The sequence below is a fragment of the Rhinoraja longicauda genome, chromosome 6, assembly GCF_053455715.1.
Source record: "Rhinoraja longicauda isolate Sanriku21f chromosome 6, sRhiLon1.1, whole genome shotgun sequence".
NCBI classification, from domain to species: Eukaryota; Metazoa; Chordata; class Chondrichthyes; order Rajiformes; family Arhynchobatidae; genus Rhinoraja; species Rhinoraja longicauda.
Window position 1 is genome coordinate 32,009,966 of NC_135958.1, and position 25,889 is coordinate 32,035,854.

Consider the following 25,889-nt stretch of genomic DNA (forward strand, 5'->3'; position numbering starts at 1 on the left):
AGCAGGTAGATGAGACTAGGTCAGAGAGAGTGGTCGGCGTGGACTGGTAGGGCCGAACGGGCCTGTTTCCGTGCTGTAGTTGTTATATGGTTATATGGTTAATGGTGTGAAAGGTTACATGACAGGCTGAGGTGAATAAACTGTCAGAATCACAGAAGATTTAATTAGCGACTGTATGCTACAAAGGTGAAACGTATGATTGGAATGATCAGACAATAAGTTCCAGAAAAGATGGGGATCAAATCTGAATGTAACTAATTGCAAAGGGAGTTGGGTGACGTGGTGATAGTTTTCAAGGTAAGAGAGTTTGGGGTTTCTTTTGATGAGAATGCTGATAGCAGATCTAATGGAGAGAGGGTAGTTCTTGACAAGGAAGAACCACAGAAATTGTGAGATTGTTTAATTCGAAAAATTTGCGATTGTATTAAAACGTAACAACAAAGAGGGTGGCACAGTGTGGCGGTAGAGGTGCTGCCTTACAGCGACATAAGACCCGACTTCAATCCTGACTCTTGGTGCTGCTTGTATGGAGTTTGTACGTACTCCCTGTGACCGCGTGGGGTTCTCCGGGTGCTCCGGTTTCCTCCCACACTCCAAGGACTACAGGTTTGTAGGTTAATTGACTTCAGTTAAATTGTAAATTGTCCCTAGTGTGTAGGATAGTGCTCGTGTACAGGGTGATCACTGGTCAGCACTAACTTGCTGGGCCGAGGGGCCTGTTTCCGTGCTGTATCTCTAAAGTCTAAAATATTAAAATAATTTGAGATTGTTCATATTTTTTATATCAATTTTTTTTTTAAACTATCTGTTATTTGTCTTGTGAATATTCTTACCGTGAAAAGATTTAAATTGGTAATTCACACTTTCTCCTTCAAAATGTGACTTGCAAGAGCATTGGCCCAGTGATGTCATTGATTATGAGGCGATCTTCCAATGTGCACACAACATATTCAGTATTTGTTGTGGCTCCGTGGAAGAAAATCTGTCTCTGAACCTTAAAGGTTTCAACCCCGGTTCTAAGACTTGAGTACAAAACCAATGTTGTCACTTAAGTGGAAGATAGACACAAAATGCTGCAGTAACTCAGTGGGACAGGCAGCATCTCTGGAGAGAAGGAATGGATGATGTTTCGGGTCGAGACCCTTCTTCAGACTCAATTATGTGCATTGCGGAAGAAGGATTCACCTTTTCAAAAACTCTAAAATATCCCACAACGCTAACTTAGGAGCAGTTTAGTTCTATTAACGTTTTTTCCCCAATCACAAGCATCAAAACTGTTTTAATTAATGATTTATCTCAAGCTTATCTTAGGTGCAGTGATGTGTGAAAATGGCTTGCCTTGTTGGCCAACAAAGAACTTCACTTCAAAATTACTTCAATTGCCTGTTGAAGTAGACAATCCTGGGAACCTGAATTCTTTGATGGTTCAGGAATGAACTCGACCAAAGATATTGTTAATGGCATGCTGAGTCAGAACATTCAATTGGCAGAAACAGTTTCTTTGAAATGTAAGCCGCAGGATACCATGATTATATTGAGATCTATGATATAGATCTGAAGCTGCGAGGTGCTGATGGATTTTACCGTTCTTCATCTGCTTGCATTTTAAAAAAAAATCATATTTTTCCATAGAAACAAGGTACTGCAGATGCTGGTTTATTTAAAAAAGCACAAGGTGCTGGAGTAACTCAGCGGGTCAGGCAGCATCCCTAGAGAACATGGATAGGTGACATTTCGGGTCAGGGCCCTTCTTCAGACAGTCTCAATATACTGAGGAGATTACTGATATTTGTACATTGGAATATACCGAATTAGATTTGATATATTATTTTATTTATTTATTTATATTTCAGATAAAAATAGCTTACAATCTTGCAATCACAAATTGCACTCCCTACCACCACACCGTTTACACATACATTTCATGCATTCTTTCTACTGAAGTTATCAAGCAGCATGTCAAAGACTTTCTTACTTGTGTGTGATGTGATTGCATTTTTAATTTGTTGGTAGTTCTGATACCCAACATTAATGAACTTATTTCTACATTGTATATATTCTTAAGTGACGTTTTTAATTTTAAGGATTGTATTTATATACATACTGGACCAAGTGGTCCCGTTGGGCCCAAACCTCTCTCGCATTGGTGCAGCACCCTCTCCGCCCCCTCCCTCCCCCTCCCCCCTCCCTCCTCTCCCCTTCCCCTCCCCCCTCCCCCTTCCCCCTCCCCTTCCCCCTCCCCCCTCCACCCTCCCTCCTCCCCCCTCCTTCCTCCCCCCCTTCCTCCTCCTCCCCCCTCCCCTTCCTCCTTCCTCCCCTTCCTCCTTCCTCCCCCTCCCTTTCCTCCATCCTCCCCTTCCTCCTTCCTCCCCTTCCTCCTTCCCCCTCCCCTTCCTTCCCCCTCCCCTTCCTTCCCCCTCCCCTTCCTCCCCTTTCTCCTTCCTCCCCCTCCCCCCACTCCATCCCCCTCAACCCCCATTATCCTCCCTCCTTCCCCCCCTCCCTCCCTCCCTCCCTCCATAGGAGATAGATTTAAACTTTAAAATGTGAATAACTTTAAAAATATAACACCGATTTCGATTAAACTTCTTCCATTAGCACCAAAGGGACGTCGGTGAATAAGGTGGGCCTAAAATTGTCGCGCTATCGTGTACCGTTTTGGCTGTAGTTCAGGAACGAACAAACAAACAAGAGTTTTAGTATAGATGAGAATAATGGTAAAATTTCACCGTGGTCTGTGCAGATAGTTTATTGGTGCATTTCCACTTCCACCATGTGATTATTGGCTGCACAGCGTTCTTGAAATCGCACAATTAACAACTGCATTCTATTCTATTTCATCAATTCTTTTTCACATCAGAAGTAGCAACAGGACATATCCAGAAGTTTCCCCCTGTTAATTCTGTGCAGGTATTTTGCATTGCAAAGGGAATTGCAGATCCATCTAGGTTTCCAAACTTGATTCACAAAGAGCACAGAAATTCACTTCCTGAAATACGCTCTTGCAAAACATAAAACTTGGTTCAAATTTGTTTGGATTGTTTTGTTGTACTGAGTTGGAAATTGTGATGTATTAGAACTCTAAGTGATTGTTCGTAGCTTAGGTGTGCACATTGTTAATATCACATTCATAGAATTAATCTATGAGAAATTAGAAATGTGTGGTTGTCTGAGTTTTCAAAGAGGCTTAGTAGCTCCTTTTGAATACCCTTTATAAGTGAACTTATTTATATGTAATTTCAAATAATATTTTTTCAGAAATTATATACATTTTCATTTGAAATGTTAATGCATGTGTAAATGACCAAAATGTGCACTATAACAAGTCGGTTCAAAGCTTTGCAGCATGTATTTCCCTGATAATTGTAAGGGTAACTATTTGCTGTGTTTACCCTTGTTTATGTCGATTCTCCATGTTCTTTTGTCCAAACAAATGTCCACAAAGCTGTCCACAAAAATGTGCACAGATTGTATTTTGGGCCAGATTGTATTCACTGGCTACTACATTGTATTCCTCGCAAAGTTCATGAATAGAATTCGTCTTAAATCCCAATCTCATTCCCCATGAGCTTTTTTGCCCAATGCCACCATCTAACGATAACAAAGATTGTTTCAAAAGGAAACGGTACTGATCTGTCCATTGTAAAGACAAATGCATTTCTATGTCTGAGTATTGCATTCAAAGCCATATTGGATAGCATTAAATTGCTCCTGATTGTGGCCAATTAGTCAACTGGCATAGCCATTTAACAGGATTTTGAATTTTCTTTATTTAACAAATAATGGACTTGACAGGTCGACCATCAGACAATCGATGTATCCTTATTGAATTGTTTGAATAGAAAGGAATATTTTTCAGGGCCTCAGTAATTGATTATATTTTCTGACAAACTTTGTGTTTCAGGAAATGAATGGGACATTGAAGACACTGCTTTCAAATTGGTTTTCTATAGGATTCTTGAAATTGGAGCGCGTCACCTGGCAATCTACATGTGATCTGCTGGAGAAAATTAGTCAGTAAGTGTTTTTTTGATCTCTCAATGCTAGAAGCAATCTCTAATATGTCAGCACAGCCATAAACAAATTTAGGCATGTTTTTAATAAGGTCAAGTTTTATACTCGGAGCTGGCTGCCATTTGAAGGGCTTATTAAAGGCAAAAGTTAACAAGAAATTATATGCTTCCAACTACCTGTACTACATGATGTAGACTACAGACCGTTCAGTTAAAATAAAATTTTGTATGCAGATTTCATGCTGAGAAAATTGGTGCATTGCCCATTTTATCAATGAATGGAGTAGAGAAACTACTTGTGAGACTATAATGAATCTGGGAGTTAAAAATGATTTATTTTGTAGTGTATGAGCTTAAAATCCTTCTCTTGCTCACCAGCCCAGATTAAAATTGGAGGCATTATTATTAAATTTGCTTTCAATACATAATCAGTGTGTATGATCTGCCTCGTTGAACATAATTTTTTGTCTGGGACTTGATTAATTGTTGCATTTCAGCTGTGGAAGTTTTTCCACTGCTGACTTCAGTTCCACTTTTACCTTGAGTCCCAGAATTGAATCATAGAAACAGGCCACCTGGCCCAACTTATCCATGTCGATCACTAGACATCCTTCTGTATTAATGCCATCTCCTAGATTTGCTCCATAGTGTTCTATACCTAGGCAATTCCAGTGCTCATCTTGACCCTTCTTAGATACTTTCAGCCACTCGGGCTCAACCATTCTCGGGTAATAAATTCCAGGTAAATACTGCCCTCTAGATGCACCTAAATGATTTATATACCTCAATCGTGTGTTCTTTTAACCCCCCTATGAGCTGCCAGTCCCGCTCAGCCTTCAATCATGACTCAGTGATGGCAACGATATCTGTGAATTAAAGATTTGAGTTCATGTTTTTTTCCCAGTGATGATCCTTGCTTTAAAATAGATGCAATTTAGCTTTGATGTACTCGCTTGTTCTGCCAACTGGATTTAGGATTTTTCCTGTATGTGATTGCACTTCTCTGAGCCTCCTTCCTCTGCCAACTAAATTAAAACTTCCCCCAACAGCACTAGCAATATCCCCATCAAGCTCGTTTGCCCCACACTGGTTAAGGTACATCCCATCTTGCTTGTACAAATCCCATCCTATGCAGAAATGGTCCTGATGATCTAAAGCCCATCCTCCTACACCATCCTTTCAACCATACATCCATCTGACCTATATTTTGATTCCTATGCTCACTGTCTTGCGGTACTGAAAGCAGTCCAGATTTCTTTCAGAGATTACAACCTTTGAGGCCCAGTCCTTTAAATGTCTACCTAGCTGCCTAAACTCATGTTCCAGAACCCTTCTCCTATCTCCTACCCTTGAATGCAATTTGAATACATTATTTATTTCAGATATGAGGCAGTGCATCCTGTCAGAAGCTGGACTGATATTAAACGTCGCGTTGGACCTTATAGAAGGTGCTATGTTTTCACACACAGTGCTATGCCTGGGGAACCTCTGGTAGTTCTACATGTGGCACTAACAGATGATATCTCTAAAAATGTAAAGGTGAGCTCATTATTGTTACTATTTCTCTCTCTCTGGCATCCGTCCTTCTGCGGGAGATGATGGTGCGGCTTGGCGTTGTTCTGCTTGGAGAGGGGGATTTTTCATCTGTGGTTACGTTTTCTTGTGTGACTGACTAGGCCTATGCGTGACAGGCAGATCCTTCCACAGGTGAGGTCATCTCTGGTCGTTCTGGGGAGTCCGTGGCTGCTGTCTTTGACCATCTTGCGGCGTTGGCGCCTGTGCTCCAGGGTCTTGAGCCACATGCTGTCGTGATGTTTCTTGCCAGCCTGGAGGTCCTTCCTCCACCTGCCACGGTCCTCAGCAGCCGCTTTGCAGTTGTCAGTGTCGATATTGAAGCTTGTCATATCCCTTTTAGGTCCCTGCAGGATACGCAAGGCAGACAGCATTCACAAATTAAAGAAAATATATACCAATGGAATACTCAAAAATAAAAGTGATGTTTATTCACGAAGTGTGGCTCAGTGGGAGCTGTCTTACCAGTGAATCTCAAGGTTTTCCCCAGAATCTCCCAGATATGAATTCTAGGCTGACCAAATTAATAGTATGAGGCTGTTGCATTATTGGAAGTCCTATGGATCAAATGAACCCATTCCTTCTCTCCAGAGATGCTGTCTGTCCTGCTGAGTTACTCCAACGTTTTGTGTCTACCTTCAAACCAAAGCCTTAAGTATCATGTTAGAAGAATATACAAAAGATCCTGTGAAACTAATTTGAAAAAGGACTGCAAAGTCTTCATGAGTCCTACGCTGCTGATTACCAAACGGTTGCACTGCCTTTTATTACTTTTTTACTGAACTTCAAACTTTAAGCAGGATTGATTTGCTGGAAAAATCATCGCCAAACAAGACCATATGGATTGTAGAACAAAATAGCCACTTTGTTTCTGTGTGTGTACGAATGAACCCCATCTGCTGCCCCAGCACCATCCACATCAGTCTGAGAAAAAAAAGAACAAATACGTATGTAAAATTCTGCCGTCCTAAAGTATTAGAGCAAGAATTGCAAAGGATTTATTCTGAATGGCATATGTGTTACAGATATTGTCAGCACAAAACTTGGAATACTGTTAAAGAGATTTTTCTTTCCATGGCGACTGTTCCCTCTGCAACTCCCTGGTTAACTCATCCCTTCCCACCCAAACCATCCCCTCTCCAGGTACCTTCCCCTGCAAACGCAAGAAATGCAGCACCTGTCCCTATACCTTCCCCCTCAACCCTGTCCAAGGACCCCGAAAGTCCTTTCAGGTGAGGCAGAAGTTCACTTGCATCTCCTCCAACCTCATCTACTGTATCCACTGTTCTAGGTGTGGACTCCTATATATTGCTGACCAAGCTCGGACTTAGCAATTGTTTCGCTGAATACCTTCGCTCAGTCCGCCTGGGCCTAGGTGATCTCCCAGTTGTTAAACACTTCCTCTCCCATTCGCATACTGACCTTTCTGTCCTGGCCCACCCCCACGCAAATTGGAGGAACAGCACCTCATATTTCGCTTGGGTAGCTTACAACCCAGTGGCATGAATATTGATTTCTCTAACTTCAAGTAACCCTTGCTTTCCCTCTCTCTCCGTTCCTCCCCCACCCTAGTTCTCCGACTAGTTTCACTGTCTTCCTGATTAATTTTACTGTTTGTCTGCCTCGTTGTCATCTTCCCCTCAACCAACAAGTAACCATTGTACATTTCCTTGATCACTGTCTGCTTTGATCTATAATTTTCACACCTTACATTCTCTCTTTGTACCCCTCCATATCTCTATTTTACCTCTCCCCTGACTCAGTCTGAAAAGGGGTCTTGACCTGAAACATCACCCATTCCTTCTCTCCAGAGATGATACCTGTCACACTGAGTTACTCCAGCATTTTGTGTATATCTTTTCTAGTCTGGTCACAGACAGCATTTCCAGAAAAGGTGCAATTATTTTTAAAAATCCTGAGCAAATGGTAAAACATTTGATAAGGGCAAAGTCATAAAAATTTCCATTTGTGGAAAGCTTAGTTTTATCGAGATGAGATATGATTTAGCAAAGGTCAACCAGAAACACCCATTATTATTATCAGAGCAGAGGAAATCATTCAAAGAAGACTTCGTGAATGTTCAGAACAAAACTGTTTCTGTAAACAAGTGTCGATTCCGATCCGTAAAGTCATCTATTTTTCTCCAGAGATGCTGCCTTACCCGCCGAGTTACTCCAGCAGTTTGTGTCTATCTTCAGTATAAACCATCATCTGCAGTTCCTTCCTACACAAACTGTTCTAAAATGGAAAAAGGTCTAACTACCAGATTTCGAGCTCTGGATATCAGAAGAAAGCAGGTTGGGTTAAGCCAAAAAAGAGAAGCTTGCTTCAGATACCAGACCTCTGAAACTGTAGGGACAAAGCTTAGGGAAACGACAAAAAAGTGTAAATGAAAATAGTAAATTATGGTTGCACAGAGTGTGCATGACAAAATGCAGGCAAAGAAAACCAACAGTGTTTTATGAATGCATGATGAACAGAAAGATTATAAGGGTAGTTCCCATTTGGAAACTGAAAAGGAAACTTTCTTCATGATCGACTTATTTACCTGGATAAAAGATGGACAATACAGAAATTGTAGTTAGGGGGAATGTGTGAAGTAGTGGATGATGTAGAAATCAGTGGCCTAAAAATGTCCAGACACCAGAAATGTATTAGTATCTGGAAAATACACTAAAAATACTGTGTGTGTGGAAGACCAATTAAAATACTTGTAATAGTCCAGTGCTGCAGAAGTCTATTGGTCGGAAAGTCCAAAGCACAGTATGCAAGGTACTGTGTACAAATAGAACAGGAGCCTAAGTACTTTTACTTTTTCACCATTCCTCACCGTACCATTTTTGTAAATATAATAATCTAAAACATGTTAGGCCTGTTTGAAGATGAAGAATTAATGAACCTGAAACTGTCAACCTTCTGAAAGTCACTTTCTTGCTAAGCAAATCATCTTATCCTGAGTAAAATACTGAACTGGGTTTGCATGGTTCAATCTAACACAAAGCCATAGTGTATGCACTTCACCCAACCCAAATCTCATAATTGTGTTTGAGTCCCATCAGACTTAGATGGGTAACTGGATTCCAACAAAATTCTGGAGGAGAGGGCAAAAATTAACACATTTTAAATTGGTCTCATTACAATTCAGTCAATGTAACATTAGTGGTGGGAAAATTATTCCAAGATGTTCTGAATGCAGATCTTAATCTTTATTTAAAAAGGCACAGATTAATCAAAGAATGGATTTTTTAAAGGGATGTTGTGTTCTGCCAATGTGATTGAATTTTTTTGGTTTGAAGAGTTAACAAAGTTGGGGAAGAGAGATTGGAAGATTTGATATGGTTCACATAGAGATTTGCTTTTGACAAGATTGGGCACATTAGTTAAAAAAAAGCCTAGATTCGAAGGAAAGTGACAAAGTGAATCCATAAATGGCTAAAGGTACAGAAGGGTTATTATAGTCCACAGTTTTTCATGTGACTAGAGGGACATCTTTATCAATTTCATAACCAGCTTTCTGACTTTTTGTGATGCAAACTTGGTTAAAGCAGATATAAACCAGAAGCAGGAATGGACTAGGCTGGAATGGATCAAAGAAGCCACAAATAGATCTCTGCAGCAGCTTATAGACATAGTTACTCTTTAGGTTCTCATGAAGAGATTTTCTTCTCATGAAGAGAATTGATCCAGGGTCTGACCATGACTAATATGATGATAATTAAGTTTGCATTGACACAAAACTCCGTATGAGATTAATATTGAAAATAAATGTATTGACATTTATTAGACGTCCGAATGGGCAGCAAAATTGCTAATGAAAATTTGTTCAGAGATGTGTGAAGCAATGCATTTGCATAGGTTGAACAGGGCAAGACAAAGTAAATAAAAGTACTGGAAAATGTAGAAATGACGAGTGCATGTATATGTGTCGCTGAAGGTTACAGAGTGGTTGTTAAAAAGTTTGCCTTTATTAGGCAAAGCGTAGCATAGAAGACGAGGGAGTATATTGCTCAAAATGTATGAAGTATTGACTGCATTTAGAATGCTTCTTGTCTTGTTGATACTGTACCAACCGCTGCTGTTGGGCTATAAACGTGCAGTCCCTCATGCATGCAGTTGCAGATTTAAAATTTAGTGTTTGCAAGCAACAGTTTAAAAGATTTACTATCAGCAGCAGATTTTATATGCGGTGGCAAAGGATTCCAAACAGGGATGGTTCTGGGGAACAGCGAGCAGCGGAAACAGTCTTTGTTGGTTATATAATTCAAGGATTGGTTTTAGTCGAGTTCCTGGTCTGTTCCGACTGTATGAAAGATGGGCAATGTCGGATGGAGCTAATGAGTGGGTTTCTTTGTAGACTGCAGTAAGCCTGGTTATTATACGGCGTTTTTGGAGGGTGTTCCATTTGAGTTCATGAAGCATTTTTGTAACACTACTGGTCTTTCTATAGTCACCGGTTACAAACCTGGCAGCTCTTCTCCGGACCTTCTCAAGGTTGTTAATGTGGGTCACTTGGTAGGGATCCTAAATGGCACTACAGTATTCCAGTCTTGGACGTACTAGCGTTTTGTAAGCAATGTCCTTTGTGGATTTTGTACCGTTCCAGAAAATTCGTAGCAGGAGACCAAGGATTTTGTTTGAGCTTGAGATAGTTTGGTTAATATGTTTTGCCCAGCTGAGGTTGTCTGACAGTTCGATACCCAAATAGGGGTGATGTTTTACCTCCTGGAGTGCAGAGTTTCCCACGAAGTACACAGGAGACAGACAAGTGACTGACATCTACTATAAACCCACTGACTCGCATAGCTATTTGGACTACACTTCTTCCCACCCTGTCTCCTGCAAAAAGTATATCCGCTACTCCCAATTCCTCCGTCTACGCCGCATCTGCGCCCGGGATGAGGTGTTTCACACTAGGGCATCAGAGATGTCCTCATTCTTCAGGAAACGGGGCTTCACCTCTTCCATTATAGATGAGGCTCTCACTAGGGCCTCTTCTATATCCCGCAGCTCCGCTCTTGCTCCCCCTCCCCCATTCGTAACCCCCATGAGGACAGAATCCCCCTCATTCTCACCTTCCAACCCATCAGCCAGCGTATCCAACAAATCATCCTCCAACATTTCCGTCACCTCCAACGGGACCCCACTACTGGCCACATCTTCCCATCTCCTCCCCTTTCTGCATTCCGCAGAGACCGTTCCCTCCGTAACTCCCTGGTCCACTCGTCCCTTCCTACCCGAACCACCCCATCCCCGGGCACTTTCCCCTGCAACCGCAGGAGATGCAACACCTGTCCCTTTACCTCCCCCCTCAACTCCATCCAAGGACCCAAACAGTCTTTCCAGGTGAGACAGAGGTTCACCTGCACCTCCTCCAACCTCATCTATTGTATCTGCTGCTCTCGATGTCAACTTCTTTACATCGGCGAAACAAAACACAGGGTCGGCGATCGTTTCGCTCAACACCTTCGCTCAGTCCGCCTTAACCAACCTGATCTCCCAGTGGCTGAGCACTTCAGCTCCCCCTCCCACTCCCAGTCTGACCTTACTGTCATGGGCCTCTTCCAGTGCCAGAGTGAGGCCCACTGGAAATTGGAGGAACAGCACCTCATATTTCGCTTGGGCAGCTTGCAGCCCCGCGGTATGAACATTGACTTCTCCAACTTTAGATAGTTCCTCTGTCCCTCACTTCCCCTCCCCCTTCCCAGTTCTCCCTTTATCTTCCTGTCTCCACCTATATCCTTCCTTTGTCCCGCCCCCTGACATCAGTCTGAAGAAGGGTAACGACCCAAAACGTCACCCATTTCTCCTCTCCTGCGATGCTGCCTGACCTGCTGAGTTACTCCAGCATTTTGTGAATAAATTCCCATGAAGTACTGATAATGATGAATTCCAGGAAGAATGTGGTCATTTTTAGAAAGGGTGCAGAGGAAATTTATGCGAATACCACCAGGGTTGTCAGATTTTGGACAGGAGGAAGGATTAGTTAGAAAAAAATGTGTTTCTTTAAAACTCAGGAAATTAAGGGGACACATATTTGAATGTATAAAATGATATGCAAAAACACTGTAGACAAGAAGAACTCGCGTTGACATCATTAGCCATGATACATATGTTTAAAGTCATTTGTGGAAGAGAATTAAAAGGTTTTCTTACCCAGAGATGATTCATAGGTCTAGAATATCGCTGCTCAGTGCGACGGAGAGGCAGAAAATTTCATTGCATTTGGAATGCCATTTAGATGCACACTAGATGTGCAGTGACCTCAAGCTATGGACCAAGAGCCGTGAAACAGGATTAAACTGGATTGCGCATCGACTGGCATAGATATTATGTATGCCTTCCTCCTGTTCCATAAATTGACGTGAACCTTTTATTTTTCATTGTATTTGGTTTTCTTTGGAGAATATGCCTGTTTTACATGATAACTATTTAGAGAATGTAAGCATTCTAATTTCACAGATTGTCAGACCAAAAGGATGCATAAATAATTTTCCTGATCACTTAAAAAACACATTTGGAACTCTGTTCACCCTTTGTTAATAGTTTGGGAATATTTATCTCACTTTTCACTTCTCGTTTTCTTCAAGTTAAGGGTGTAGACATGGGCACTTGCATGGGCCCCGGTTATGCCTGCATTTTTGTTGGTTATCTGGAGCAGTCCTTGTTCCAGCCGTTCACTGGTCCTCTCCCCCAACTCTTTCTCCGCTGGAGCGACAACTGCATTGGGGCATTAACTTCACCACTAACTTCCACCCTGCCCTAAAATTTACATGGATTATCTCTGACACCTCTCTCCCCTTTCTTGATCTGTCTCCATCACAGCCTGGTGCTATCCTCTACTCTTACTGCCTCTGTCTTTGCTGCATCTGCTCCCAAGATGAGGCTTTCCATATGAGATTTCCCCCGGCTGTCATAGATGGATCCCTCACATTTGCACTTGTTCCCTGTGACTATGTGAGTTTGCTCAGGGTTTCCTCTCACATCCCAAAAACATGCAAGTTTGTAGGTTATTTGGCCTCTATAAACTGCTCTGAGTGTGGCGGGAGTCGATGAGAATGTGGGATAACATGGAACTAGTGAGAAAGGGTGATGGGTGGTCAGCATGGAGCCAGTGGGCTGAAGGGCCTGTTTCCATTTTGTACTTGTAAACTCTAAACATAACTATGTTCAACGTCAAGTGGACAAAACATCTTTGTTTCTTCCTGAAATCTCCACCATCATTCAAGATTCAAGATTCAAGATAGCTTTATTTGTCATCCAATATTGGACGAAATTCAGTCACACACAGTCCAACAATAAAAGCATTAAATAGGCATTAAAATTACACAACCCCAAAAACACACAAAAAAAGAAACATCCATCAAAGAAACATCCATCACAGTGAGTCTCCTCCAGTCCTCTCCTCACTGTGATGGAAGGCCACAATGTCTTTCCCTTCTCCTGCTGTCCTCTCCCGCGGTCAGGTTGTTGTGGTTGGAGGCTGCGCCGGACGGTCCGCAGCGGCCCGAGCCTAAGGCGAGTCGCAGCCGCTCCCGCAGCCTCCGAAGACGGCCGGCTCCGCCGATGATAAGTCCGATCCGGGGCGGGCGAACACGCTGCCGCTGTTGCTGCACGTCGGGGCGGTCGGGGCTCCCGACATTGAAGCCCCCGCCCAGCAGAGAAAAATCCCGCGGCATATTTTAGGCCGCGCCGGACGATGAAATGTCCGCGGCCCAAGCCCCGCGATCCGGGGCGGGCGAACACGCTGCCGCTGCCGGAGCTCCCGATGTCGGCATCCACGCAGCCCGAGCCTAAGGCGAGTCGCAGCCGCTCCCGCAGCCTCCAAAGACGGCCGGCTCCGCTGATAGTAAGTCCGGTCCGCGGGCTCTGCGAACCAGAGCCCTGGAGGCCACCAGCTCCAGGAGTTGGGCCGATGGTAGGCCGCAGCAGGAACGGAGATAACACCCAGAAAACAAAGGTCGGGTCTCCGTTCGGAAGGGACATATTTAAAATTTTACAGTTCCCCCCCCTCCCCCCCACATACACACATAGTACACAAACACAAAAACACGACATCACAACTACAATTAAGACAAAAGAACAACAAAAACACAAAGACAAATGGACCGCAGGTAAGCCGCAGCTGCTATGGCAGCGCCGCCATTTTTTTTGCCAAGCTAGTTTTCAACCTGTGTGATTCTCTCTCTGGTTGAGGGCACTAGATGCAATAAAGGCAACATAGCCTGAGAACATCTACATGTAGTACTGAAGACCTGCCCTCCAGAAATAGCTGAAGCTCGAGCCAAGCTGTTTCAGTGCAGTTATAGCACTGGCATCTGCCAACAAGCAAAATTCTCCAGGCACTTTTGTTCACAATAACAGAATACAACTAAACCAGCCTAACTACCTTCAAATCAGAAAACTTTCAATAATTAGATGAGTGATGAAAGGTGTCATTGGCAGTGAATCAAGGGAAACTTAATAGTAACCCACTTATCAATGTCTGATTTGGTTTAATCAGGATCACTCAACAATACCTTTTTCACAGCCTTTGGCCAAATGTGGGATGAAGAGCTAAGTCCAGATGTGAAGTGAGAATGATTGCCTTTGACATCAGGCAGCATTTGGTCAAGATCCCCTGGATACATTGAAGCCAGTAACCCCCAAGAGCAAATCAATCCAATGGAACCATGAATTGGGGGCCCTAGACTGTTATTTTATGTCAGTCGTGGGCCTGATTCAAAGGCATGAATGGAAAGGTAGGAGAGGTGAAATGGTCCATGTACCAGACCAGATTCTCAAGTCAGGTTTAGGCGTCAAAATACTTTAAGAATGAAAAAAAATGTTCAAAGGTTTGAAAGGGAAATAATTCATGTTTTTTGTTGTATTTGTATGTTTTGTGGTAGACTATTGTTGGACGAGATCCTTCTCCCGAGATGACTGAAGATGTTAACAAGATCAATACAGCTATTTTCTACTCCATCAGTTCAACACAGCCGGGATTGCACCAGGTAGAGCTTGGAAATTACCTCATCAAGCAAGTAGTAAAAGAACTTCAGGTAAGTCTTAGTCATCTGCAAGGAACAGCCTCCAGCAATTCTGAGATTCACAGCATCAGGGGCCAATAGCAATAAAATACTTTAGCTTGTAGCAAAAACTCACTAAATTACAATACCATGGAAAACTATAATTTCTAGATCTGAATAAAATTTTCCTGAGAATTTCATATCATATCATATATCATATATATACAGCCAGAAACAGGCCTTTTCGGCCCACCAAGTCCGTGCCGCCCAGTGATCCCCTTACATTAACACTATCCTACACCCACTAGGGACAATTTTTACATTTACCCAGCCAATTAACCTACATACCTGTACGTCTTTGGAGTGTGGGAGGAAACCGAAGATCTCGGAGAAAACCCACGCAGGTCACGGGGAGAACGTACAAACTCCTTACAGTGCAGCACCCGTAGTCAGGATCGAACCTGAGTCTCCGGCGCTGCATTCGCTGTAAAGCAGCAACTCTACCGCTGCGCTACCGTGCCGCCCGAATTTAGTATCTTATTTGAATAAGTAAGCCTTCATCTCTCAGGCAATGTAAAAAAAAAATTGATCAGTTCAAGAAAAATTGCAAATTGTTTATATATGTTCCTAACTTCCACTGAGGAACATTCTTTTTTATATTTTTCTATTTAGCCTAAAAATATTTTTGTAAAATGTACCTATTTATCATCAGCCAGATTATAAATGGACTTCAACACTTAAACTGTGGAGAGAAAAACATCTCCCCATTAATTTTCCCACAAAAGCAGTGCAGTCCTTTCAGTCCCAGGCATCCACTGGGTTGTCATTGTTTCCTCCCTGAACTGCTTTTGCTTTGTGCTGACTCGGTTTTACTGAAATGATCTGATTTCTTTTTAGTATCAACTCTAGGGTCGTCAGTGCTGAAAACAAGTTTTATTTTCATTCTTTTTGTAAGATCTCCAAACAGTCAAGAGTGCTGGTTCTGATAGTGAAAATGGGAGATGCCCTGTTCAGCTACTGGTTTTAGAAAAAAATAGCTTCCTTGTTGCCCTGTGTGACATTTTTATTTCTCACTCCCGGCTTTCTGAACGAGGCTATCAGTTCAGACCAAATTAATGGCAATTCAGTGTCGTGGATCAATGCTTAACCAGATGCTATGTTATTCTGATCAAGTATAAAGACCTGGGTGGGAAAGATGTGCATTGAATTTTATTTTAAATTTAATGATTAACATACATTTTTATTCTATAATTAGATATATAAATAGGAAAAACATGTTCTTTGAACTGTTTTTGCAGCTTGTCATTTGTGCTTATCTTTCCGAAGTTGATAAAGGAACAAAAAATAATTTGTACCAGCAGCACAATGCTCTTGTTATTCAGTAAGTGAAGGTTTATTCAATGGCCTTGCGTTTTAGAGATATGTGCTGAAAGCTCAGTCTGCATAGAGGTGCTTTGCAAACTAAATCAGCATTGAATTTCAATTCTGATACTCAAGTTGCCAATTGACTTGCAAACACCAGCGTCTGTATTATTATTCTGCTGCCTTTTAACAAGATGGTTGACATCTTCACAATGCCAAGTGTTTAGCTTGCACCACAGCATTGCTAATACAGCCACTGGTTTTAGCTTTTATACTTAAATATCTGTGCAGAAAAGAAATCATTTGTGTATGGGATAAACATTCATCAGCTTTCTCATGGAGCAACTGGCAATTTTTAAATGTTGCTGGTTTTTTTTGGCATATTGTTGGAATTTGCCTTACGTACGACATGCACATACAGAGCTTTTCCCATCCTTCCACATTGTTTTCTTTTGCTGCCTTCATCCTACTCTTAGAAATTGTGCCTTAAATCTCTCGTATCACAAAATGCTGGAGTAACTCAGCAGGTCAGGCAGCATCTCTGTAGAGAAGGAATGGGTGACGTTTCGGGTCGAGACCCTTCTTCAGACTTCTCTCCAGAGATGCTGCCTGACCTGTTGAGCTACTCCAGCATTTTGTGATACCTTCGATTTGTACCAGCATCTGCAGTTATTTTCCTTAAATCTCTCAATCTCTTCTTAAATATTCAATATCCACTTGTTTGACGTTTATTTCATGACGCCCTTAAGCTTTCTTTAGTTTAATGCCTACTTTCCCTATGTCACAATAAAGCAGCCCAGACTCTAATTTTGACATTTAAGCAACTGTGCAAATTAAAGTTATTTTTGTACAAACTATACATGTTCAGACTACAATTCATGCCAGAGCAATTGATGTTGCAGATACAATTGCCGAGTGCATTGATGGAATGCAAATTTGTAAAGTGTTAATGTGGAAATTGTGAGAGCAATTGTTTTAAATTATTCATTTGTCAGAAATTGATTTAGTTTCCTGTGCTGTGTGGCCAAACTACTTCAATGTCATGTTCTGCCATCTACATTCACATGCTGCTTCCCAAAGCCAGGTCTATTTCTCTGCACCTTCAAAATCTTTTGTCCAGAGTAGGGGAATCAAGAACCAGAGGACATAGGTTTAAAGTGAAAGGGGGAAAGATTTAATAGGAACTTGAGGAGTAATTTTTTCACATAGCAGGATGGTGGGTGTAGAATGAGCTGTCGGAGGAGGTTGATGAGGCAGGTAGTATTGCAAGGTTTAATAAATATTTGGACAAGTTCAGAGGGATATGGGCCAAATGAGACAGGTGCGACTAGTGTAGATTGGGGCATGTTGGTTGGTGTGGGCAAGTTGGGCCGAAGGGCCTTTTTCCACATTGTATGGCTCTATGATTCTAAATGACCATCAAGCACATAAATCAGACATCAGTAGAATGATTTCTGGATAACATTTGACTTATATTCAATGCTAATTCAGTATGTACCCAGCAATGTCCGTAAATGGCAAGGTGATGACCTGTTTTGATGATGATTCAGGGGTACTTAATGGCTGGAAAACTTCCCTTCAGTTTATTAAAAATTATGCCTTTTTTGTCCACTTGAGAGGGAATACTGAGCCCAAGTTCATCTTATCCTACACCCCTTAACTCTAGCAATGCACCAGACTAGTGACATTGTGCTTGAGGTCGTGCTTTTGGGGGGGGGGGGGGTATTCCCTTTACCTGCTGCCTGTCCTGCTCAGTTACTCCAGAATTTTGTGCCTATAAACGATGCCATCTTTTGCTTGATTGGCACTGAATTCATGCTTGGGCATGCAAGTTTGTTTTATTCCCACATGTTGACCAAAAACATTCTCCAGATTGTTTGAAATATCACACATGTTATAGCTGTTCAAATAAGTAAAGTAAAATTTGTAACCATGTAATATCAAAAAAGGTGGTCTGCAATTGAATTTATGGGCCAAGGAAGTTTGTTGATTGAGAGATGAACGTCAACATGTACAGGATTCTGAGAGAGACTGGCTTGGTAGATAGGGAGAGGCAGGTAATTGAACTATTACAGAAATACTCTACGGAGTTTTACGTTATCCCTGTGACCTGCTTGTGTTTTCTCTAGGATCTCATGTTTCCTTCCACACTCCAAAGACGTAGAGGTTTGTAGGTTAATTGACTTTGGTAAATTTATAAATTGTCCCTCGTGTGTGTAGGATCGTGTTATTGGATGAGGATCGCCGATTGGCGTGGACTCGGCGGGCGGAAGGGCCTGTTTCTGTGCTGTATCTCTAAACTAAATCCTGAGGCTACTCATGGACCAGTGTGTGAATGACAAATAAAAAGACAAATTACAGAGCATTTGGATAGCAGTAACAAGATCGTTCCGAGTCAGTATGGATTTACGAAGGGCAAATCATGCTTGACTAATCTTCTGGAATTTTTTGAGGATGTAACTAGGAAAATGGACAAGGGAGAGCCAGTGGATGTAGTGTACCTGGACTTTCAGAAAGCCTTTGATAAGGTCCCACATAGGAGATTAGTGTGCAAAATAAGAGCACATGGTATTGGGGGTAGGGTACTGACATGGATAGAAAATTGAGGCTAGAAAATTGGTTGGCAGAAGGGAAACAAAGAGTAGGGATTAACGGGTCCCTTTCAGAATGGCAGGCAGTGACTAGTGGGGTGTTGCAAGGCTCGGTGCTGGGACCACAGCTATTTACAGTATGCATTAATGACTTAGATGAAGGGATTAAAAGTAACATTAGCAAATTTGCAGAAGACACAAAGATGGGTGGCAGTGTGAACTGTAAGGAGGATGCTAAGAGGATGCAGGGTGATTTGGACAGATTGTGTGAGTTGGCAGATGCATGGCAGATGCAGTTTAATGTGGATAAATGTGAGGTTATCCACTTTGGTGGTAAGAACAGGATGGCAGATTATTATCTGAATGATGTCAAGTTAGGAAATGGAGAAATACATAGAGATCTGGGTGTTGTTGTTCATCAGTCACGGAAAGGAAGCATGCAGGTACAGCAGCCAGTGAATAAAGCCAATGGCATGTTGGCCTTCATGACAAGAGAAGTTGAGCATAGAAGCAAAAAGGTCCTTCTGCAGTTGTATAGGGCCCTGGTGAGACCACACCTGGAGTACTGTATGCAGTTTTGGTCTCCAAATTTGAGGAAGGACATTCTTGCTATTGAGGGAGTGCAGCGTAGGTTCACTGGGTTAATTCCTGGAATGGCGGGACTGTCGTATGTTGAAAGACTGGAGCGACTAGGCTTGTATGCACTGAAATTTAGGATGAGACATATAAGATTATTACATTGAAAAATATAAGATTATTAAGGGATTGGACATGCTAGAAGAGGCAGGAAACATGTTCCGAATGTTGGGGGAGTCCAGAACCAGGGGCCACAGTTTAAGAATAAGGGGTAGGCCATTTAGAATGGAGATGAGGAAAAACGTTTTCACTCAGAGTTGTAAATTTGTGGAATTCTTTGCCTCAGATGGCAGTGGACGCCAATTCTCTGGATGTTTTCAAGAGAGAGTTAGATAGAGCTCTTAAAGATAGCGGAGTCAGGGGGTATGGGGAGTGGGCAGGAACGGGGTACTGATTGTGAATGATCAGCCATGATCACATTGAATGGCCTACTCCTGCACCTATTGTCTATTGTCTAAGTGGATACAAGGGAGGGGAGTGGGGGGGATATTTGATGTGCGGATGGTTGGTCAAAGGGCAGAGATGAAGGGACAAACTGTGTAAGATAAGGATAGAATAGGGAAAATGTGAAAGGAATATAAGTGGAAAGGGACAGGGAGAGGTGGAAGGGGAGACATAGGTGTTAATCCAGATGGAGCACATGAAAGGGAAAAGGGATAAAAGGGGGTGGTGCTTTGTGTGTTAGTTACCTAAAATTGGAGAATTCAATGTTCATGCCATCAGGTTGTAAGTTTCCCAAGTGGAATATGAGGTATTGTCCCTATAGTTTGCACATCCTATTTCCATTCTGACCTTTCAGTCCTGGGCCTCTTCCATAACCAGAGTGAGGCCACACTCAAACTGGAGGATTAGTATCTTGTATACCCCTTTGGTAGCTAACAAACTAATGGTGTAAACATTAAATTCTCCAATTTCAAGTAAGTAACCCACAAAAAATCCTCCTTCTCTTCCCCTTCCTGTGCCCCTTCGCACCCATATCTCCTCTTCCACCTAGATTCCTTCCTCTGGCTTCACCTCTTCTATTCTGAAGACGACACGCCACCTAGCCATGTTCTCCAGAGAAGCTACCTGACCCGCTGAGTTACTCCAGCAGCACTTTGTGCCTCTTTTTTAATGCAGTTTACACTTGAGAGCAATGGGATAAGATATTGGAGCAGAGGAAGCTTGGTGTAGCAAGTGCGATATAACTTTACTGGTTGTATTTCAAAAATGCCTCTGCTTTGGCATTCAATTTCTTTGTGTGCTTGTGTTATTTTCAGAGCGAATTTCCTCACATGAAACAATTTTCCAGTCTGTCTCCTATTCCTGGCTTCACAAAATGGTTAGCCGGAACCATCAGTGATCAAGTGAAGGAAGGAACTACGAACCGAATCCTTACACAAGCTGAAAGCAAAGAGATCCAGGAAATCGTGGGAGGACCTGTGCTAGAAACACTTAAGCGGCTGCTCATCAGTAATGAGTGGGTGAAGACTGAAAAACTTGTTCGAGTTCTTGAGCTGCCACTCATGAGACTTTGTGCCTGGTACTTGTATGGAGAAAAACATCGCGGAGCTGCTCTTAATGCAGTAGCTAACTTTCACCTTCAAAATGGTGCTGTGATGTGGCGATTAAACTGGTTGGCGGACACAAGTCCTCGTGGAATTTCATCATCCTCTGGAATGATGGTAAACTTCCGCTATTTCCTGGAAGATACCAATTATAACAGTGTCCAGTACTTGAAAACAAGACATATTGAAGCATCCGAACAGATTTTAAGTCTTGTAGCTCAATTTCAGAAAACCAGTAAGCTTTAGTGCTTTAAGGGGAAGAAAGGAGATAATTTAATCAGTTTTAAATTGTTTATTAGCATTTCAATAAAAAATTGCACCTAAAAATGTAGTTGTGGGAAATTCATTGTGGTGCAGACAATTTTAATACAATACGATACAATAGAACTTTATTTATCCCAGGAGGGAAATTGATCATAGTTTGTTTGTTTTTTGTATTTCATGTATGTAATGATGAGCCTAAATATTTAATAATATTCTACTATTTAATAATTGGCTCGTACATTTAACTGAAATTTAGGTTGCTTAATTGGATCTACTATATGCTCATTTTCAAGACAAGGCAATGAATAACCAAAAGGAGCTTTCGATGTTCAATCAGGGCAGAATAATCTACTTTGTAAAGTATAACTTTTCAACTTTGCGAAGCCTGATGGTGTAAGAGGAAAGTATTATTATCTTCTATATGGCTTCAACGTACTTCATCAGAGTTAAAAAGCTTTCAGTACTGACGGAGCATTTTGCAACCTTTTAGCTGATCGTTAGTTTAAACAAGGCCATTTTCACAGAGAAGCATCAGTAATGCCAACAGCACTCAAACACTTTCGTATCTCGCCACTGAAAAGTCTAACTCGGGGACAGCGTGCCATTATAAGTAATTGCCTCAAATAGAGAATTGCTCATTGGCGCACTGGGGTCATCCTGCCCTTTTTAGTTATTTGTGTTATAGCTCAGACCAGCTCTTCACGGTCTAAATTTGTGCTCATGGTAAGCAGGCTGTTTCCATAAATTGATCATTTCCTTTGTGACCTTAAATTTGCATTCTTTTGTATGTTGTGACAGGTGTGACATTTCATAATTACCCATTTTATCATGGAATAATGTACTGGAGACCATGTCGGCTGTCCAATACATTGAGCTGTCCTTTACGAAACTCAGTAAATATGTCAGGCTAATTGTAATCAACTTCATACTCAAGCCAAAAAAATGTTGAAGAATAACAATTTCATTCTTGCATGAGATGTGTTGGCTGTTCTACTGAAACAAAGTCCAGAGGGGAAGCACAAGTGGCGCAGCAGTAAACTTGCTGCCTTGCAGCGCTTGTAGCGCAAGAGACCCGGGTTCGATCCCGACTACGGGTGCTGTCCATATGGAGTTTGTACGTTCTCCCTGTGATCGCGTGGGTTTTTTCGAGATCTTTGGCTTCCTCCCACACTCCAAAGACGTACAGGTCTGTAGGTTAATTGGCTTGGATTTGTACAATTGGTACAAGTGTAAATTGGCCCGAGTGTGTGTAGGCTTGTGTTAATGTGCGTGAGTCGCTGGTCGGTGCGGACTCTGGGCTGAAGGGCCTTTTTCCGCACTGTATCTCTAAACTAAACTAAACGAATACTATTGATTCTTCTAATCAACTTTGACTAATTTTCTAATTAAACGTTATTTAATGTTTTGTAGAAATTTGAATTCAATCTCCAACTTTTGTGCGTAAAAGGTAATTTACCTATTAATTGCAAAAATACTACACTAAAACCATGTGTAGGTACTATTGCTAGGGTTTAAACAAAATATGAAATAATGTACATTTGAATTAAGCCTCGCTTTTGGGGAAAATAAGCTATGTCTATGAATATTATTAAACAATTTAATTTAGAATTTGAAGGAGTGATTAATATCAAAAATAAAAAAATTGAAAACGACACCTTAGTTGATTGTCTAATTTCAGAATTAGCACTGGCATCTTTACTGATGATCTGATTTGCTCTTGTGACATGAGACATCACTGTTAGATGATGAAGGCCAGGCCAAGAGCTCTCCCACTCATCTTCTAGAATTCTTAAATGAGCTGAAAAAACTTGGCAATTAACATGGAAGCAAATTACAACCTCCCTGCAACTCAAACAAGGCAAATGATTAGCTTGGGTACAGACATCCATCAGCCAATAACTGGAGGATTAACAGTAGTTGTGTTTACTTTAAAAGAAAATGAGAATTGTAAGTTTAAATACCAAAATAGGCAAGATTTCAGATCTTTCCAATTATGGATAATTGAACGGACATGGTTGGTTTCATTCATTTCTACATTAAAAAATGATTACATACAATGAAGTGATCTCAACAATGAATGCTCCAAGCGTTCGGAGGTAATGAGAGGACCTAATTAAAGGCAAATTTAGTTTAGTTTAGAGATACAGTACGGAAACAGGCCCTTTGGCCCATCGAGTCCGCACCCACCAGCGATCCCCGCACATTAACATAAGCCTACACACACTAGGGATAATTTACACTTATACCAAGTATACAAACCCAAGCCAATTAACCAACAAACCTGTACGTCTTTGGAGTGTGGGAGGAAACTGAAGATCTCGGAGAAAATCCACGGGGAGAACCTACAAACTCCGTACAGACAGCAACCGTAGTCGGGATCGAACTCGGGTCTCCGGCGCTGCATGTGCTGTGAGGCAGCAACTCTACAGCTGGCCACCATGCCACCCGAAAGTTGTTCTTGTTATTTTTGGTACGTTTGTGATTATCATTTCTGAACCACTATGATATATATAAAACATGAACTAGCAAAAGGTGCAATGATCCCTATAATTACCTTCAACAAAGATGAAACCTTATTTGTTATCATTGCCACCGAGCAAGTCTTTTAGACACAAAAAGCTGGAGTAACTCAGCAGGACAGGCAGCATCTCTGGAGAGAAAGAATGGGTGTCGTTTCGGGTCGAGACCCATGCTCAGCACTTCCTCACAAACAAAGCCAACAACTCTCAGTGGAAAATAGAAGATGCAATTTCCTCATATATTGTGGCCAACAGTGCCAATGTGTGGTAGTTTCTTTATTTGTCGGCATTAATATCAATTTGAAAATTGGTTTTAGCTGACTAAACTTAAAATGTTTAAAGAACTGCTAAAGGAACAATAAAATTCTTCTAACTATGGAAGAGACACTCTGCATCTCAAGAAAATCCATTTAGAGAAATTTCAATGAACATACATGACCTCTAGCAGAATTGGTAGCATTGAAACAGTTCCATAACCAGCTTAAAGGAACCTGTTGAACTGCAATTAATGCTCTCTATTTAGCTTTATTACCTTCATTTGCTTTTAATTAGATTTTTATCTGGAGGTTCTTTTAAAAATGGTATTTTCAAACATTTGGATCTAAGTGCCATTAGCTTTACCAGAATTCCAACTAGTTCAATAAGGTCAAAATCTGCTAAATGAATAAAATAATTAAACATAATCTGCAGATAATGTAATATTTATGGTTGTAATAAAATGCAAATTTATATTTAAAAATTAATGTTATGTGCATCAATGTGTAATTTTCTGAACTTTCTCTGAACGCTCTTAGATGTAATTTAATTAAGTTGCAATATTAAAAATATAAAATGTAATTTTGTCTTTTGTAATTCACAAAACATCCAATCTGAAATTGGATTAATATGGAGTTAAGAAATATGAAGTTATAAAATAAATTGGGATTTATAGTCGTAATGCATGTGTGGAAAATATGACACAGAATAGAATGCATCTAAACCTTAAAAGTCCCTGTTACTATCAATAAATGAATATAGTTGGCCTGAGTAGACAACTTCATAGGACTTTAGACTTTAGAGATACAGCATGGACACAGGCCCTTTGGCCCACCGAGTCTCCATCAACCAGTGATCACCCCGTACACTAGCACTATCCTACAAACGCTAGGGACGACTTACAAATTACAGAAGCCAATTAACCTGCAAACCTGCATGTCTTTGGAGTGTAGAAGGAAAACAGAGCACCCGGAGAAAACCCATGCTGTTACAGGGAGAATATACAAACTTTGTACAGACAACACCCATAGTCAGGATTGAACCCAAGTCTCTGGTGCTGTAAGGCGGCAACTCTACCACTGTGCGCCCCCTAACTTTGGTTAGGCCACATTTGGAGTATGTGTAGTTCTGCCTGCCCCATTACAGGAAGGATGTGGAGGGTTTGGAAAGGGTGCAGAGGAGATTTACCGGAAGGATACCTGGATTAGGGGTTACAAGCTATAGGGAGAGGTTGGACAGGCTTGGATTGTCTTCTGCTGATGGTGAGGAGAAACCTGATTAGAATTATTTTAAATTATCAGAGGCATAGACAGGGTAGACACTCAGGGAGCCTGGGATGGAATTCAGACATTAATTGTGGAAAGTGTTTAAATATAGGTCCAAACACTACTGAGAATGACACTATTGAATGTATAGACACTAAGAATATGAAGAGCTTTTTTGTTTTATATGTTGAGTCATACTGCGTGAAAACAGGCCATCTGGCCCAACTTGCCCATGTTCACCAAGATCCCTCATCTGCACTAGTCCCACCTGCCTGCCTGCCTTTGGTCCATATCCTTCTACATTCATATCCATGGAACGGTCTAAATGTTTATTAAATGTTGTTTTAGAACTTATCTCAACTACCCCCTCTGACATCTCGTTCCATAAACCCACCACCAGTTGTGTGAAAAAATTTGCCCCTCAGGTTCCTGTTAAATATTTCCCTCTCATCTTAAAGCATTGAGTTTAATGTCCATTGATTAAAACAAATGGTAGACAATACATTAACTTTTGTGATTAATTGTTAATATTATTGGTTTATAATAAACTGGAGAAATATATAATGATGGATTTTTCCCTTTGCTCTGTGAACTTGGATGCCCGCAGTTTTTGGTGACTCTCCCCACTGGTGTCATAGTGAGGGGTGATCTTACAAAGGTGTATAAAATCATGAGGGGAATGGATAGCGTGAACACACGGAATCCTTTACCCAGTGTAGGAGAATTAAGAACCGGAGGACATAGTTTAAGGTGAGAGGAACGGTTTAACAGGAAGCTGAAACTTTTTCCCCAGAGGGTCATTGATATATGGAACAAGCGTCCATAGGAGGCACTTACCAAAACAAAATGTAAAGGATATT

The 25,889-nt window shown here is 41.4% G+C and overlaps 1 protein-coding gene across 1 annotated transcript in view; it reads left to right on the plus strand.

Annotated features, from left to right (window-relative positions):
* The window catches only part of mlycd (malonyl-CoA decarboxylase), a 45,271-nt gene extending 20,988 nt beyond the window's left edge, over positions 1-24,283 (plus strand). Inside the window, exons 2-5 of the mRNA XM_078400758.1 lie at positions 3,905-4,017; positions 5,396-5,552; positions 14,471-14,623; positions 20,439-24,283. Coding sequence (XP_078256884.1) covers positions 3,905-4,017; positions 5,396-5,552; positions 14,471-14,623; positions 20,439-20,972 — 957 coding nt within the window. The 3' untranslated portion in view covers positions 20,973-24,283. The remainder of the gene's footprint in view (positions 1-3,904; positions 4,018-5,395; positions 5,553-14,470; positions 14,624-20,438) is intronic.
* Positions 24,284-25,889: the final 1,606 nt, after the last annotated feature.